The sequence below is a fragment of the Hydra vulgaris genome, chromosome 13 (assembly GCF_038396675.1).
Source record: "Hydra vulgaris chromosome 13, alternate assembly HydraT2T_AEP".
Classification (NCBI taxonomy): Eukaryota; Metazoa; Cnidaria; class Hydrozoa; order Anthoathecata; family Hydridae; genus Hydra; species Hydra vulgaris.
In genome coordinates, this window is record NC_088932.1 from 60,000,001 (window position 1) to 60,015,733 (window position 15,733).

The 15,733-nt window shown below is 28.8% G+C and overlaps 1 protein-coding gene across 1 annotated transcript; it reads right to left on the reverse strand.

The window, feature by feature from the left end:
* Positions 1–13,834: 13,834 nt before the first annotated feature.
* On the reverse strand, positions 13,835–14,829 carry LOC136090069 (tigger transposable element-derived protein 4-like). The gene is made up of 2 exons (XM_065816178.1): positions 14,401–14,829; positions 13,835–14,273 (listed from the first exon to the last, which is right to left on the reverse strand). The coding sequence occupies exons 1-2, from the start codon at positions 14,784–14,786 to the stop codon at positions 13,835–13,837; spliced, it is 825 nt and encodes a 274-aa protein (XP_065672250.1). The 5' UTR covers positions 14,787–14,829.
* Positions 14,830–15,733: the final 904 nt, after the last annotated feature.

Sequence of the window (15,733 nt, forward strand, 5' to 3'; positions counted from 1 at the left end):
CAGTTTATGTTGAGTTCCCGATTCCGGGTAACTGGAAAAAATACCGAGCCCGAGTCCGGGTACCCGGCACCGAGTCCGTATTAAAAAGTTTGAATAAATGCTTGTGAAATCTCTTGCGTTGAATCGTTTTCACGAAAAACGCTGGTTGATTTGCACTTATTATGTTTGCCTAAATATGTCAAGTTTCTTTTTAATAAATATATTTACACTCGAGGTCACGAATTTAAATTATGCAAAATAAAGAGTAAACTTAATGCCCGTAAATTTTCTTTTTTCCCCAGGGTTGTTAATATTTGGAATAACTTGCTGTCCAACGTCGTTAATGCCAAAAACATCAAAAGCTTTAAAATTAAAATTAACTTTATCAACTTCGAAAAATTCTCTTTGACAATAAAATGAAGCTATTTAAACATCTGTATAAATCAGTTTCCTTTTTGCAATATATTTAGATTGTTTTGCAAAAATATTTTAAGTGAGACACATCTATATTGAGTAAATAAGGCTTTGTAGTTATCAGCTCCATAACACTCTTAGACTTATATCAAAAAGTTTATTAACTGAAGTTTAAACTAAAAGCATTCCTGTTAATAATATTTTGACTCAATTTAAATTACCGCTTAAGAAAATAGTTAAAGCACTTAAAGTTAATTTTTATTAAATATTTCATTTAAGATACCGGTAACCGGCACATCACTAATATATATATATATATATATATATATATATATATATATATATATATATATATATATATATATATATATATATATATATATATATACATATATATATATATATATATATATATATATATATATATATATATATATATATATATATATATATATATATATATATTAATTTTATTTAGATGCCCCAAGAAGTCCTAACGGTCTTATCACAGAGCACCGAGAATGAGCATTCAATTGGAAGTTCACGCCTCCTTCCGAACCGTTGTCGCATAACTTGCCTAGAGCTGGGGTTTGAACCACGGATTCTTTGGTTCTGAGGTAAGTGCATAACGCTGCGCCAAGTCTGCTCAGATTTCAATATAGAAGTTACAATGCTAAGTATTGAAAAACTAATAACCACCAAACTGGAAGAACAAAAAAAGGTATTCTTGGTGAAACTAACAACGTTTTAAAAAAACAGTAAAAGATATTTAGCGCTATCATAAGTGCAAACCTAAAAATAATAACAGGTCGGCTTGACAAACTTAAAAATAAGCTCAATAACTAAGCAAAACGAAGGTTATAATTATCGAAAAAGACATCAACGATATAAAAGAAGAATAATTCTTAAATAAAATGTCGGAAACAAACAGTCTGATGGCCAGCGAAATTAACAATTTAAAAAAAATATTGACCTTGAAAATCGTTCATGCCGTAATAACCTTAGGATTGATTGCTTAAATGAGCTGCCCACGGAATCTTGGATTGATTGTGCAAAAAAATCTATTTAGAAACAAGCTGGGAATCTCAGAGGTAATAGTTGAAAGAACTCACCGCATTGGGAAAATAAATGAAGATAAATTTCCAAGAACAATAATTATTAAACTACTGGACTTTCGATATAAAAGTAAAATTTTAACCTATCAAAAAGACTCGAAGGAACCGGAATATTCATTAATGAAGGCTACGCGAACGAAACGATGGAAAGAAAAAAAAAGCTATGGGAAGATGTTAAAAGATTTCGAAAGGAAGTTAAATTCGCTATTATCAAATATGATAAAATATTTGTCAGAGATTTTTGTAAATGATTTTAATTTTAACAAAGTACTTAACGTAGTTTTGTGAATCAGTTCTTTACATTTTTTATTATGCTTGCACGTTTTAATTTATCGCACAATGACTAACTAATGGATTTTATATTGGAATTATTATTACAATGTTCAAACTGGGACTTTCCCAGCGGGCACGGGTATGTTCATTCAACATACATTGTACGTCCGGACGGAACGTACAATTTTAGATCAATTTTGGTTGAGATTGGAAATACTGAATGACGTCCAAATCTGAACGTACAATGTATATTCAAATTGGACGTTCATTTTCGGTCCATATTGGACGTACATTTTAAGTACGATTTTGGTTCATTTTGGAAATACTGATAGACGTCCTAATGTGAACGTGCAATGAACTATCTTTTGGACTTATGTCCAATAAGATCGTTCATTGCACGTTTTCGTATATACGAAGAAAAAACAGATTTTGAGCCTATTTGCAACAAAAAAACCAAAGTTAAATTTAACCATTCTCGTATTATATTTTATTTATTATATTTGTAATGTATTACTTTTTGGGTAAAAAACCTTACTTGACTTTTTACTTTTTCTTTTTCTTGACTTATGTGAAATGACTGACACAAATAAAAATAAATAAAACAACTCATGTGGGATCATAAAGATTTATTATGAAAAAAATCATCCTCTACAACAGCTTTACCACCACCACGACCACCACCATCTTTTCTGTCAGGGGCACGTTTCAGAATATTGCCAATAAAATGGTGCACTTCTTATATAGCATATTTCGTCATAAATTCTAAAATATAAAACTATTACATACTAACTGATCATAAACAAGTAAAATATTTTAAACGATATTTTACTTTTTTTCAAGATAAGAACAAATTAACTTGCCTATTAATTTAAGACATCAAATATATCTAAAGAAACGTGCATATATTTAAAATATATTTAAACTTTATTAAATAGTTAATACTCTCTCAAAATTAAATAGACTCTTTTTATTAATAAAAACATTTTAAAATGTGAAAATAACGTACCCGTAATTACTCTAATAATGTTTGTTTTTTTGAAGGCTTTTTTGTGTTTACCCTCCATGTTGTAACAAGCCATCAACTTGTTGGTCATAAGCCTATTATAAAATTTTGTTTTATCATGAATTTTCTTACTGCATTTGGATAATTTGTACTAAAACCGGTTTTTTCATTTTATTTTTAAAAAAAATGATAAAATACTGCTGTAAGTAAACTTTTTACTGATATATATACTGATCTGTCATCTAAATTTTATATATATATATATATATATATATATATATATATATATATATATATATATATATATATATATATAAAATCTAAAAATAAATTATATTGTCAATTTTATAGATCATTGGCATATGAATGAGATTGAGAAAATATTAATATCACAATACTTATTATGACGACACTTTTCCTTAAGGAGCGGAAAGCAAAAACAATCATTCTCAGGTATTACTGCTGTTTACATGCTTTTAAAACATTAATACCTTTAGGCCATCGCACAAACTGCCTTTTGTTTGGAGCTCCTTCAACCCACACTGAAGGGATTGTCAGCTCTTCTTCAAATGACCCTTCCAGACATACTGATATACACCAAGATATATTTATTTTACTATAATAGAAGCTATAATATCATAATTATATCATAATAAAAACAAATATAAAAGAGTTCTAGACATAAAAAGAAGTTTTTCTCCCAATTATTTATATAAATAAGCTAGTTTATAGATCTACATTTTAAGTTCAGAAAAAAACTAAAACTACATTTTTTTATTATTGTGCATTAATGGAAATATTGATAAACCTCTTTTTTTATTCAAACAAACACATTTCCTTTGAAAATCTGCACAACTTAATGTTTTTGGACAACTTTATTAAAATGTTTGGTGCGAAACAATGATATATATTAAACTGCATTGATGGAGGTGGAGTATCAAAGACATTGTCTAAATATTTAGTAATAATAATATTACATTGAAAGGTACCATCATTGTTCTTAGCTTTAATAAAAGCAATAGAAGAGTTGTGGAGCAAAAAACAACTATCTTTTCTGTTAGCTGAAATTTTAGTTTCTAATGTTTTTTTAGGTAGTTTTCCAAAACAATGTTGATACTCAGATTGTCGTTTTGAAACTTGAGACACTGGATTGGAAGAATTCCGTATGTTTCTTTTCATTCTTTGAAGAAAGTTCTCAAAAGGAAAACATGATATTCCGTTAAGAGAACATCAATGATTACGAGAATCGTCAACTAAGTGCAAAAGATTGTGCACATTACAGACTGTAAATGTATTGCCATATAAATGTTTAGCTTCATTCACAAAATACTTTAGTAAATCACTTGCATAATCTAAATATGGAACACGTAGATGGTCATCATCTTCTAAAAATATGGTTATTGCAATACTTAGGATCAAAAAATGTTCATACAACTTCTTTGATACTATACCTCTTAATACAACTGGACCAGTATATAATAAAAATTATCGAAATTCTGTCACTTTCCATCTGTCCATGGCATTTAAACTTCTAGGTTGCCGAGCAAACTAACTTGGTATACATCCATTATTACTCACCAATACTTAAGATACCTCTGAAATTTGAGCAGCAGATATTTTCCCACCTGGTCCTTTTTTCAGATAACTTAAGATGCAACGCATTACAGCCAAACATACAAGATGTATATAATCTAGTGTGAAAGAATAAATGCAATCAATTCCAATTCCAGTTAAAGGAGTCATTGATCATTGATGATTATTGTGATATACAAACTATTTAAAAGCAATTTTATCTCTCAATTGAAAATGTTCATCTTCGTTAAATACCATTCTTCCTTCATGTGTTCCATGAATAATGCACCTTTCGCAGGAATAATAACCAGAATGAGGGACTATACACTTTAAAAAGGCTCTGGAAGGTGCATCATAAACTAAAGATTTAATCTCTATGCTTATCTGATCTCCATTGAACATACTTCCAGTGTGTATTGACTCATTCCATTTATTAACAAAATCTAACAAATATTCATTAATATTGTCTGGTTTATGATCACAATAAAATATAGCAATAACAAATATACCAGAATTGTCAAAGCATACAAGTAGGTACGTGAGTAAAATATTTCAAATTGTTTGAATACTATAATGTTATATATCATTAGAAAAAAGATTGTTTCAGTATTTTAAAGGTGAAAAAATTATTAAAATCGAACAATTGGTTCAAAAGTTATGACGGTTTAAGTAGCGATTTTTCTATATATGGATTTGTTGAAAAAACTGTGGTCAAAATAATGTTTTTTTTCACTTAAATTGTCATAACTTTGCCAATTCTTATAGAAATACAAATATCTTGGTGTTAAAAGATAGGTGCAAGAGTGGGTTACAACTTTATGTTAAACTCTAACCACCGGGTGTATCGGATGGGCAGAGGGGGCACCAAAAGCTGAACACTTTTTTCAGAAAAAAAATTTTTTTTAAAGACATAAGCAATATAAATACACAAAAAAGTTGTTTTAAATTTATAGTAAACCACCAAATTATACGAGAGGTGAATGTTAGCAATAGAGATGGGTGTGGTGGCGATGGGTGTATCACACCCTAGGATCAAAAACGGGGCGACTGAATAAGTGCGAATTTCATAACTGCGAATTAGCATAAGTGTGACTGGCATAAGTGCGAACTGGCATAAGTGCGAACTGGCACAAGCGCGAACTGGCATAAGTGCGAAACAATTGCAAAAACTGGCATAAGTGCGAACTAGCACAAGCGCGAACTGACATAAGTGCGCCAAAAGAATTTGCAAACATTGCCATAAGTGCGAACTGGCATAAGTGCGAAACAATTGCAAAAACTGGCATAAGTGCGAACTGGCACAAGCGCGAACTGGCATAAGTGCGCCGAAAGAATTTGCAAACATTGGCATAAGTGCGAACTGGCATAAGTGCGAACTGGCATAAGTGCGAACCAATTGCAAAAACTGGCATAAGTGCGAACTGGCACAAGCGCGAATTAGCATAAGTGCGCCGAAAGAATTTGCAAACATTGGCTCAAGTGCAAATTGGCATAAGTGGCGAATTGGCAAGTTCGTACTTATGCCGATTCGCACTTATGCCAGTTCGCACTTATGCCAATTTGCACTTATGCCAATGTTTGCAAATTCTTTCGGCGCACTTATGCCAGTTCGCGCTTGTGCCAGTTCGCACTTATGCCAGTTTTTGCAATTGATTCGCACATATGCCAGTTCGCACTTATGCCAGTTCGCACTTATGCCAATGTTTGCAAATTCTTTCGGCGCACTTATGCCAGTTCGCGCTTGTGCCAGTTCGCACTTATGCCAGTCTTTGCAACTGCTTCGCACTTATGCAGATTCGCAGTTATGAAATTCGCACTTATTCAGCCTCCTCTCAAAAACGACTTGATTTTATAAATATTTATATCTTTACTAAAATGAGTAAAACTAGTACACAATATAAAATTATGCTATACAATCTTACGTAAAAATGTGGTGTTTCTATTACGAAGGGGCGTATGCCCACCACCTGCCTACTTCCCCCCCCCCCACCTCTCCACCCAACCGAAAAAAAATTATTATTTTCAAAATTTGAACAATAAATTTAAAAAATAAATTATAAAAATTGGAAAAAAATTGGAAATAAATTAAAAAATAAATTCATACCAGACAACTACCAAATTTGGGAGGTGAATGTAAAACTCACAGTAGATATGTTGATGATGTTTTAGTACTATAATATCAAAAAATGTTTCAATACTTGAAATATCTGATTGAATATTTAAAGTACAACAACAAAGAAGTAAAAAACATATTCCACTAGATTAAAAGATACATTAGTGGTGCATCCATGGTCATAAGAGAGTGGAGTATAAGGGAGGGCGTATCCAAATATTTCATAAGAAAGGGGCATTCTAATGCCCCTTCCACTTCTAACCAAAAATTATTATTTAATTGGATATATATTACAAAAAAAATTATACAACTACTAATGTGGGGCTATAAGTCAATTGGCTGTAAAAAACATGTCATCTTTCTAACCAAGTATAGCAAAAACCTATATTATTTAGGCAAGTCACAAGACTTGCTGTGTAACTTAGGCAAGTCATAACACTTGCTGTATTATTTAGGCAAGTCACAACACTTGCTATGTAACTTAGGCAAGTCACAACACTTGCTGTATTATTTAGGCAAGTCACAACACTTGCTGTATTATTTAGGCAAGTTACAACACTTGCTGTATTATTTAGGCAAGTCACAACACTTACTATATAATTTATGCAAGTCACAACACTTGCTGTATTATTTAGGCAAGTCACAACTAAACTAAAATCAAATTCTTGTAATAATTTTCCAATTACAATCATTTTGTGAAGTTCACTTTATACACCTTACCAATTCGTTCAGATGACGATGGTACTAAAAAATAAACATAAAATACAGCATCGTCTTAAAATTATTTGGTTTTTAAAAAGTAAAGATATGTAAACCTTACCAGTATTAACAGAAGAAGATAAAACTAAAAAATAAAAATACATTACATTATCTTGCAATTACATATGTAAATTATTTGTCGATACTGGAAAATATTTGTTATTTAAGATCTATAAATTCTTATTGAAAATATATGACATTACCAACTGGAACAGATGCAAGTGACACTAAAATAAAAAATAAAATCTTGTATTAATTTTGCAATAACAATCATGTTGAAAGGTTTACATTATACCTTACCAACTTGTTTCGATGATGATGGCGCTAAAAAATAAAAATATAAAATACTATAGCACAGACTTATATGATAAAAAAATGTTATATGAAAAACTTTATATGAAAAAATTAAATAATATAGCAAAACCTTAAAATAATTTAGAAATTAAAATCATATATGAAAATAAAAATATAAAAACCTTACCCATTATAACCGATGAAGTTGATACTAAAAAATAAAAAATGCAATACACAACATAACTGTGCAATTATTTAATAATTGAAACCATACTTAAAATTATTTGTAATTAACAATATATATACATACATACATATATATATATAATATATATATATATATATATATATATATATATATATATATATATATATATATATACATATATATATATATACATATAAACCTTACCAACAGTAACGGATGAAGATGATACTAAAAAATAAAAGACAATACACAAAACAACCTTACAATTATTTTATAATTAAAAATATACTGAAAAATAATAATATATAAAACTTGCCAATAGTAATGGACGATGATGATACTAAAAAATAAAAAACAATACATAACATAACCTCAAGATTATTTAGCAATTATAATCATATTGAAAAGTAAGAATATATAAACCTTACCAGCAGGAATAGACGACAGTGACACTAAATATGAATTAAATGGCATAATACAAGTCTCCTTCCATTAATATATATATATATATATATATATATATATATATATATATATATATATATATATATATATATATATATATATATATAGTTTATATATATATATATATATATATATATATATATATATAGTTTATATATATATATAGTTTATATATATATATATAACAATTTTATATATATAAAAATTCTCTCTATATATATAACAACTTTATATATATAAAAAAAGGTTTGCTAAAGATAAAGAAAATAAATTAAAATTGTTGGAATGTTTTTCAACTTTAAAATACACTTTTTTTGAGTTATAATATCTATATAATGATGTATTAACAAAGTATACACTTTAAAATATTGAAACCTACAAAACTTACATATTTGTTTGCCATATTCACCTAAATACCAATTTTAAATTAAAACATTTACTTTAAGTTTATATATGTAATGATGTATCAATTAGTTATATGTTGAAAAATATAGAAATCTATGAAACTTACATATCCGCTGGCCGTACTCACCTAAATACTAATTTTGAATCAAAACGTTTATTCAAAGCTAACAGGGAATACTAACACAGCATACAAATACTTTTAAATGATATAGTAACTAAAACAATTTAAACTAAACTTACTGATTGATTGATTGATATATATATATATATATATATATATATATATATATATATATATATATATATATATATATATATATATATATATATATATATATATATATATATATATATATATATATATATATATATATATATATATATATAATAAAAATAACTACTGAGCTATTGAAAAAAGAAAGTAACTAACTGATGTTGTTGGCTGACGCCATTTCACAACTTTGAGCATCTAAAACAGCGAAAGTGGCCAAATAATAATTTAAAAATAGTTTAATAAATTTATATAAAAATAACTTATTTATTAAATATAAGTTATAAACTAAAGGCATTCCTTGTTAAATAAAGACAACGTTCAAACTTCAAATTAGATATGATTCATAACTAATTTGATTCATATCTAAATTATATTATGAATATGATATGAAATACTATGTGAAACCTTTATTTTCTTTCTCCATTTTATTTCTTAACGAAATATAAAATTTAAGTCTTATTTTATTATTTGCTAAAAATCCTTTTAATAAAACAATTTCGTTTAAATTTACAAATTTTTTAATCATATTTTCACTATAAAGTATCTAGGTTTATAATATCAATTTATGAAATAAGTTAAATATTGCTAATAATATTAGTAATATGAATGTTATATATAAAAAATATATATATACAAATAATCAATGGACCCCTCTGTCTCCCGCGCTAACATCAGGGAAAATGTAAATTAGGTAACAAAAGTGCAGCAAGAAATAGGGTGACTGCTACATAATATTTTTCAACGAAATTTGGCAGGTGCATAGATAAATAAATAACTTAAAAATAAAAATTGAATAGAAAAAATAAAGACTGGACATTAATTTCACCACAGAAGTACGACTAAAACTTTGACAGCAATAAACTTGGTAATATATCAATTGAGTATAATTAAAACCAAATCGAAAATAAGCTTCAACTATTCTTCTTTCTAAAAATAATCTATGTTGATAACGAATACTAAAAAGTTATTTCAGAAAGCCTTCCTCAAGCACGCTAACTTTGATGAGACTGCGAAAATCGTGGCACAAAATTTTAGCACAAAATTCGGTTCCGTAAAACGCAATTGTCACGTACCTAATACAAGAATTGGCCACATCTGCATACTTGATGATTTAAAAAGAGGAATTCCATCAATATTTATTGACAACTTGATAATATTACCAACAACATTTTTTTCGCTTAGAACACTTTTAATTCCTTTAAATATTCCATAATATGCATAATCCCCACCACATTTTCTTTCTACTGGTATTTTTCTTGGTGTTTCTAAAAGAGTTCTTGCATCTTTAGGAAGAGGACAACCATTTTCACGAAGGATAGATAAAAGTTCATTAACAGATGAACGATTGCTCAAGTCCAACAATTTTTAGTTGCACTTGAGCAAGCTTTTTATCTAATGATGAAATTTCACCCTCATTAGAAACATCACTACTGTAACAATCTGTATTGTTACTATCAGATTCACAACTGTTCGGATAATAATCATCAGTTAAGTAAGCATTATCGCATAAAAAATTTAGTCTGACATACTTATACTCTCCAATAATTCATTGTCACTATTCACTGAATATAAGTCGTCAAATGAAGATGAAACAGTTGTAGAACCAAGCGATGTTGATTTTTCTGTAAAAAGAGAAAAATCAATAACATGTTGTTCAACAACTGTCTCATCCTTACTTGACGAATCTAAAAGTGCATTTACTTTTACATTGGATACCATTTAAAAAAACACTGAATTTCAGATAAGAGTTATGCTAATTCTTGAAAAAACGCCACGATATTTGCAGAAGATGCCCGCTTTAATAGGTGATAAATAGATGATTGGTGATAACGCCAAATTTTTTTTTTGATAAACATTCAGGAAATATATATTTGAATTTTAGTTGCTATTTTGAAACTAATATTTTAAAAAACTTCAAGGTTCGTTTCTAATCCGAGAACGGACGAACGACATTGGACGTACAATGTACGTACATTGTACGTCCGTCATTGCTTAGCCCGTTGGGTTGAAAGTACATTTTATTCATCTCCATCTATCAATCAAAGTTCAAAACTTGGTTCAAACCCATATGAGAGAAATTTACGTGCTGTTATAGCATTTCGTTAAATTGGACATGGTAACGAAGCTATGTCTACTTTTACTGCTATAATGAATAAGCCTCCACCTCTTATGAATTACAGTTATGATCTTACAAACAATAAGTTACATAAAGTTTATAAGAAAATTACTTCTCAGAGTATGAAAGCTGCTGTTTCAGAACTAAGAGAAATAATAAATGTAAATGCTTCTGATGATGAAATTATTGGCTGTGGCATATCAATAGACGGAACATGGCAACGTCGTAGATACTCTTCCTTAAATGGTGTTGTTGCTGGTCTTTCACATGAAAATAAAAAGGTGATTGATGTTTTTTCTTTATCTAAGTTTTGCATGCAGTGTGAAGTACATAAGAGAATAAACAATCCTATTGATTTTAAATGTTGAGAAGCTACACACAACTGCCAGGTTATACATTTTGGCTCAGCAGGGTCAATGGAAGCTGAATTTTACATTCATCAATACAAAAATATAATTTAAGATATACTAAGTACCTTGGAGATGGTGACTCAAGTTCATTTTCTAATGTTGTTAAAAGTAAACCATATGGGATTGTATTATCAAAAAGCTAAAATGTATTGACCAGTATCAGAAAAGCTCTCGTTTGCGTCAAAAAATTAAAGATTTTAAAGGCGGGTTGTTAAGTGACGGCTTAAAAATATCTGGAAAAGGAAGATTAACCAATAATTAACACAACGCAGAACTTTGTTGGAATGGCTATAAGTCAAAATAAAAATAACCTACTGTGAATGAGAAATTCTGTAATAGCTGTACTTTACCATTGTAAAAATTTTCCATATGAAGTTACTCGTCATCAATTTTGTTTAAAAGAGAAAAACAGCTGGTGCAAATGGCAATCAGATAAAGTTACAGGTAAAACAAGCTATAGGCAAAAAATTAACTAACCAGTTGCAATAATAGAGGAAATTAAACCTATTTTTCAAGAATTGTCCCTGAAATGCTAAGAAAGTGTTTACAGGTATATTTTTAAAATGCATAGTTTTCCTGGGGGTATTTATGTCGAAAAAGGAGCTTTCAAAAAAGATAAAAAGCGACTATCAAGTATGTCAAGAAAATTGAATGATATTAATAAAAAATGAAGAAAACATTTAAGATCGATAAAAAAGGTTATTTAGACATTGAGAAGGAGAATGATGATGTAAACTTTTAAGCTAGCGGCAGTTTTTAGTAACATTTCACAAAAAAACTTTTCGCTTTTACGCTGTTTTATTTTTAAATGTGTTTTTTGGGCTTTCTAATTTTAATGTTTTTCTTGCGAAAAAGATAATATTACGAAAACCTTAATACAGTTTGGTTAAATCTTCAATCAATCAATCAATCATATATATTCTGAAAATAAATTTTCACGGCTGTTTACAAATAGTATTGAAATACTAATCTCAAGTAAATACCTGCAAAAAATAGTTTATTTATATACAATTAATCTTAGTAATAATAATAATAATATTAATAATAGTAATAATAATAATAATAATAATGATAATAATAATAATAATAATAATAATAATAATAATAATAATAAAGTAATTATAATAATTTAAATAAATCGGTATAACTTTCCATACATCAATCGTTTTTACATACAAAGTTACAGTTACAAACAGTAATAAACTGACAAAGCGTAACAACGAACGATGACACTAAAACGACTATTGCTAAAAAAATTATAAAGATTTAGTAAATATATTAATATAATCATAGTTGTTTTAATATAATAATCAAAATATTTTCAAATATTATAATCAAATAAATAAATACAATATAAACAGAAAAACACTGCCAAAATCAAAACAAAACAAAAGTTACAACAAACATTACAAACAAAACAAAAAATTACCTTTGGCAAAAAAAACAAAAAAAAACTAAGGATTAAAAAAGATAATAATAATACACGGTAGAATAATAAATGGCTAAAATGAAAATAAAAACAAATTATATATAACTGTATAAAAATTTATATACAGTCGACTCTCGATATCTCGAACACTAAGGGGACCGGAAAAAAAGTTCGAGATATCGAGAGTTCGAGATATCAAGAAAAGGGTTGAAAATAAATAAAATTGCCCGACTTTTATTAAAACAAGTTATTTTTCTGACAAAAATTATTAACAACAAAAACTACAACTTTTGGAAAAAATCTGTTATCTGATATTGCTTTAAATTATCCATCTTTTCCATCTTCATTAAATCCTCAAGTTTTAGTGCTAGGGATTGTATTTCATTTCCGTATTTTGAGCTGTATAGCGAAGCATTTTGAATTGTTTCAAAAGCAATTTCTAATTGAATATCAGATGGGTGTGGCGGGGCTTCGACGTCAATAGCTTCGTCAACGCTATCTTCAACTTCATTATCGTCGTTTTCAAAATTAGGGTCTAAAATCTGAGCAATGATTTCAGCATCAGTAGCAAGTGAACCGGTAGTTACTACATCGCAATCTAAACCAATGTAAGATTCCGCTGAGAGATCTTCTTGTACGGCACGAGGATTTAACTCTCGCAAACGGTTAAGTTCTTCTGTCGAAAAATTTAAAAGAATGATCATCATCAGCTTCTTCAATACTCTTGTTTGTTTTGCTAATACCAGCTTTTTTAAAGCAGTCCCCTTCGACACAGCATTCCACGAAGAAACAAGATCTTTAATTGCTTGAAGTATAGAAATTTTTGGCATGGGTTCGTTGTTATCGACAGCCTTGATACACAAACGCACAATTTTGTGACGATAATGAGCTTTAAGACTTCGTATTACACATTGATCCATGGGCTGAAGGACAGATGTGGTGTTAGGGGAGGAAAATATTAGGTTGATGTTGCTTAGCCCTTCAATGTGTGGGTGGGCAGAACAGTTATCCACCAGTAGTGCTACTTTGAGCACGAAAAAATGAGTCAAGTTTCATTACCCATTCTGTAAAAAGGTCTCCGGTCATCCAACTTTTTAGCTGATTTTTATATGTGCAAGGAAGTTGTTTAATGTGCTTAAAACACCGTGGGTTTTTAGATTTTCCAATAACAAACATAGGTAACTTTTCTCCCGTTGCACTCCCTGCTGCTATGCCTGTTAGTCTGACTTTACTATTTTTTCCCCCAAAACATTTTTCTCGTGATAAATGGTATGTTTTGTTTGGTAGGCACTGGTAAAATAGTCCAAACTCATCGGCATTGAAAATGTTTTCAAGCTTGTAATTCAAAAGCAATGTTGGAAGTGTAGTTTCATTCCACGAAGCAGTCATATTATTCGTCACGGCGGCACTTTCGCCTGAGATTATTTTAAAGCTGATGCCGTTCCTAAAAATAGGAACAGAATAATTGAATTTTAATTACACGTTTAAAAAACTAAATAAACTAAATATAAACAGATACATGTTATTTGTTTATATTAAAATTGAACAAGATTTGACAAAATTTAATTGACCTTTCTTTCCAATTATGAAACCAACAATCAGATGCTTTAAAATCCAACTCTCCTAATGCTTCTGCGAATTTTAGTGCCTTTTCTTTTAGTATGGTACCATCAATTGGTACTTGTTGACTTCTTTTTGCAACGAACCACGTGTATATGGCCTTGTCTACATTTTTGAAATTACCACTACGAAGTTTCTTCCGTTTAGATTTTGTGCCATTTTTTTCCAGTGAGGTTAATAACTTGGTTTTATTTTTAATCCAGGTTGATAATGTGTTCTTAGGGACTCCATAATTTTTGGCAACCTCTTTGTTAGACATCCCAGTCTCTAGGTCTTTTAATGCCTTGCATTTTTCTATTATAGATTTGTTCGTGAGTTTTCGTTTAACGAGCGGCATGTTGCTGCGTTTGACAAAAAGAATAAATTATATATTAAAGGAAAACTTTTCAAAAATTCGATTCTTAAAATAAATCGAATTAAAAATTTTTTTTTTTCGAAAATTGGAATTTTAAAAAACTAAATTTTATTAAAACATTTTTGAAAAAAAAATGTTGAAAAGTTCGAGATAACGAGAGAAAATTGCCCTGTGGACCGAAAATATTGTTCGAGATACCAAAAAGTTCGAGATAATAAGGTTCGAGATATCGAGAGGATTTTAGCCTAAACTAGTACGTTATGTCCATGGGACCGCTAAAAAAGTTCGAGATACTCAAAAGTTCGAGATATCAAGTATTCGAGATATCGAGAGTCGACTGTATAACTAAAAATAAATAATAACTAAAAAAAAAAAAATTAAATGACTAACAAAAAATAGTAAAACTATATACGCTAAAAAACTGAAGAAAATAAATAAATAATAAAATAAATAATCCTAAGAAATATATGAAAGAAAACTAAAGAAATATACGAAAAAATAATAAAAATTTTCATTTGCCGATCGAGGTTCCGATGTTTAAATAGTTTTTTTTTCTTTTTTTGCCATTCTTTTTATATATTTTATTCATTAACGGTTGTTTTTTTTCACTTCTATTTTCATTACTTTTTTACTTGATTTCTTTCAGATATTTCTTTTTCTTAAAAAAAAAAAGGCCTTTTGAAAAAAAGTGCTGACACCCCCCCCCCCCCCACCCGGTGTCGTCACCTCTGGAAACTAACTTAACTACATACAAGGAATACAAAAATCTATTTAAAAAAATTAGAAAAAATTTAAAAAAATATATATATTATTCAAAACAATTAAACTCAAAACAAAAAAGCAAAAGCGATATTAAAAAAACCTATTGAAAGAAATTTGTAGCTATATAGTTGTAAATGTGTTTCCGGCGATTAAACAACCAATCTATG

Excerpts from the sequence above, each read along its gene's own strand:
- LOC136090069 (XM_065816178.1), bottom strand. The coding sequence starts at position 14,786 with ATGCCGCTCGTTAAACGAAAACTCACGAACAAATCTATAATAGAAAAA. Across the intron at positions 14,274-14,400 it reads TTTCATAATTGGAAAGAAAG|GAACGGCATCAGCTTTAAAA; the intron begins GTCAATTAAATT and ends TCCTATTTTTAG.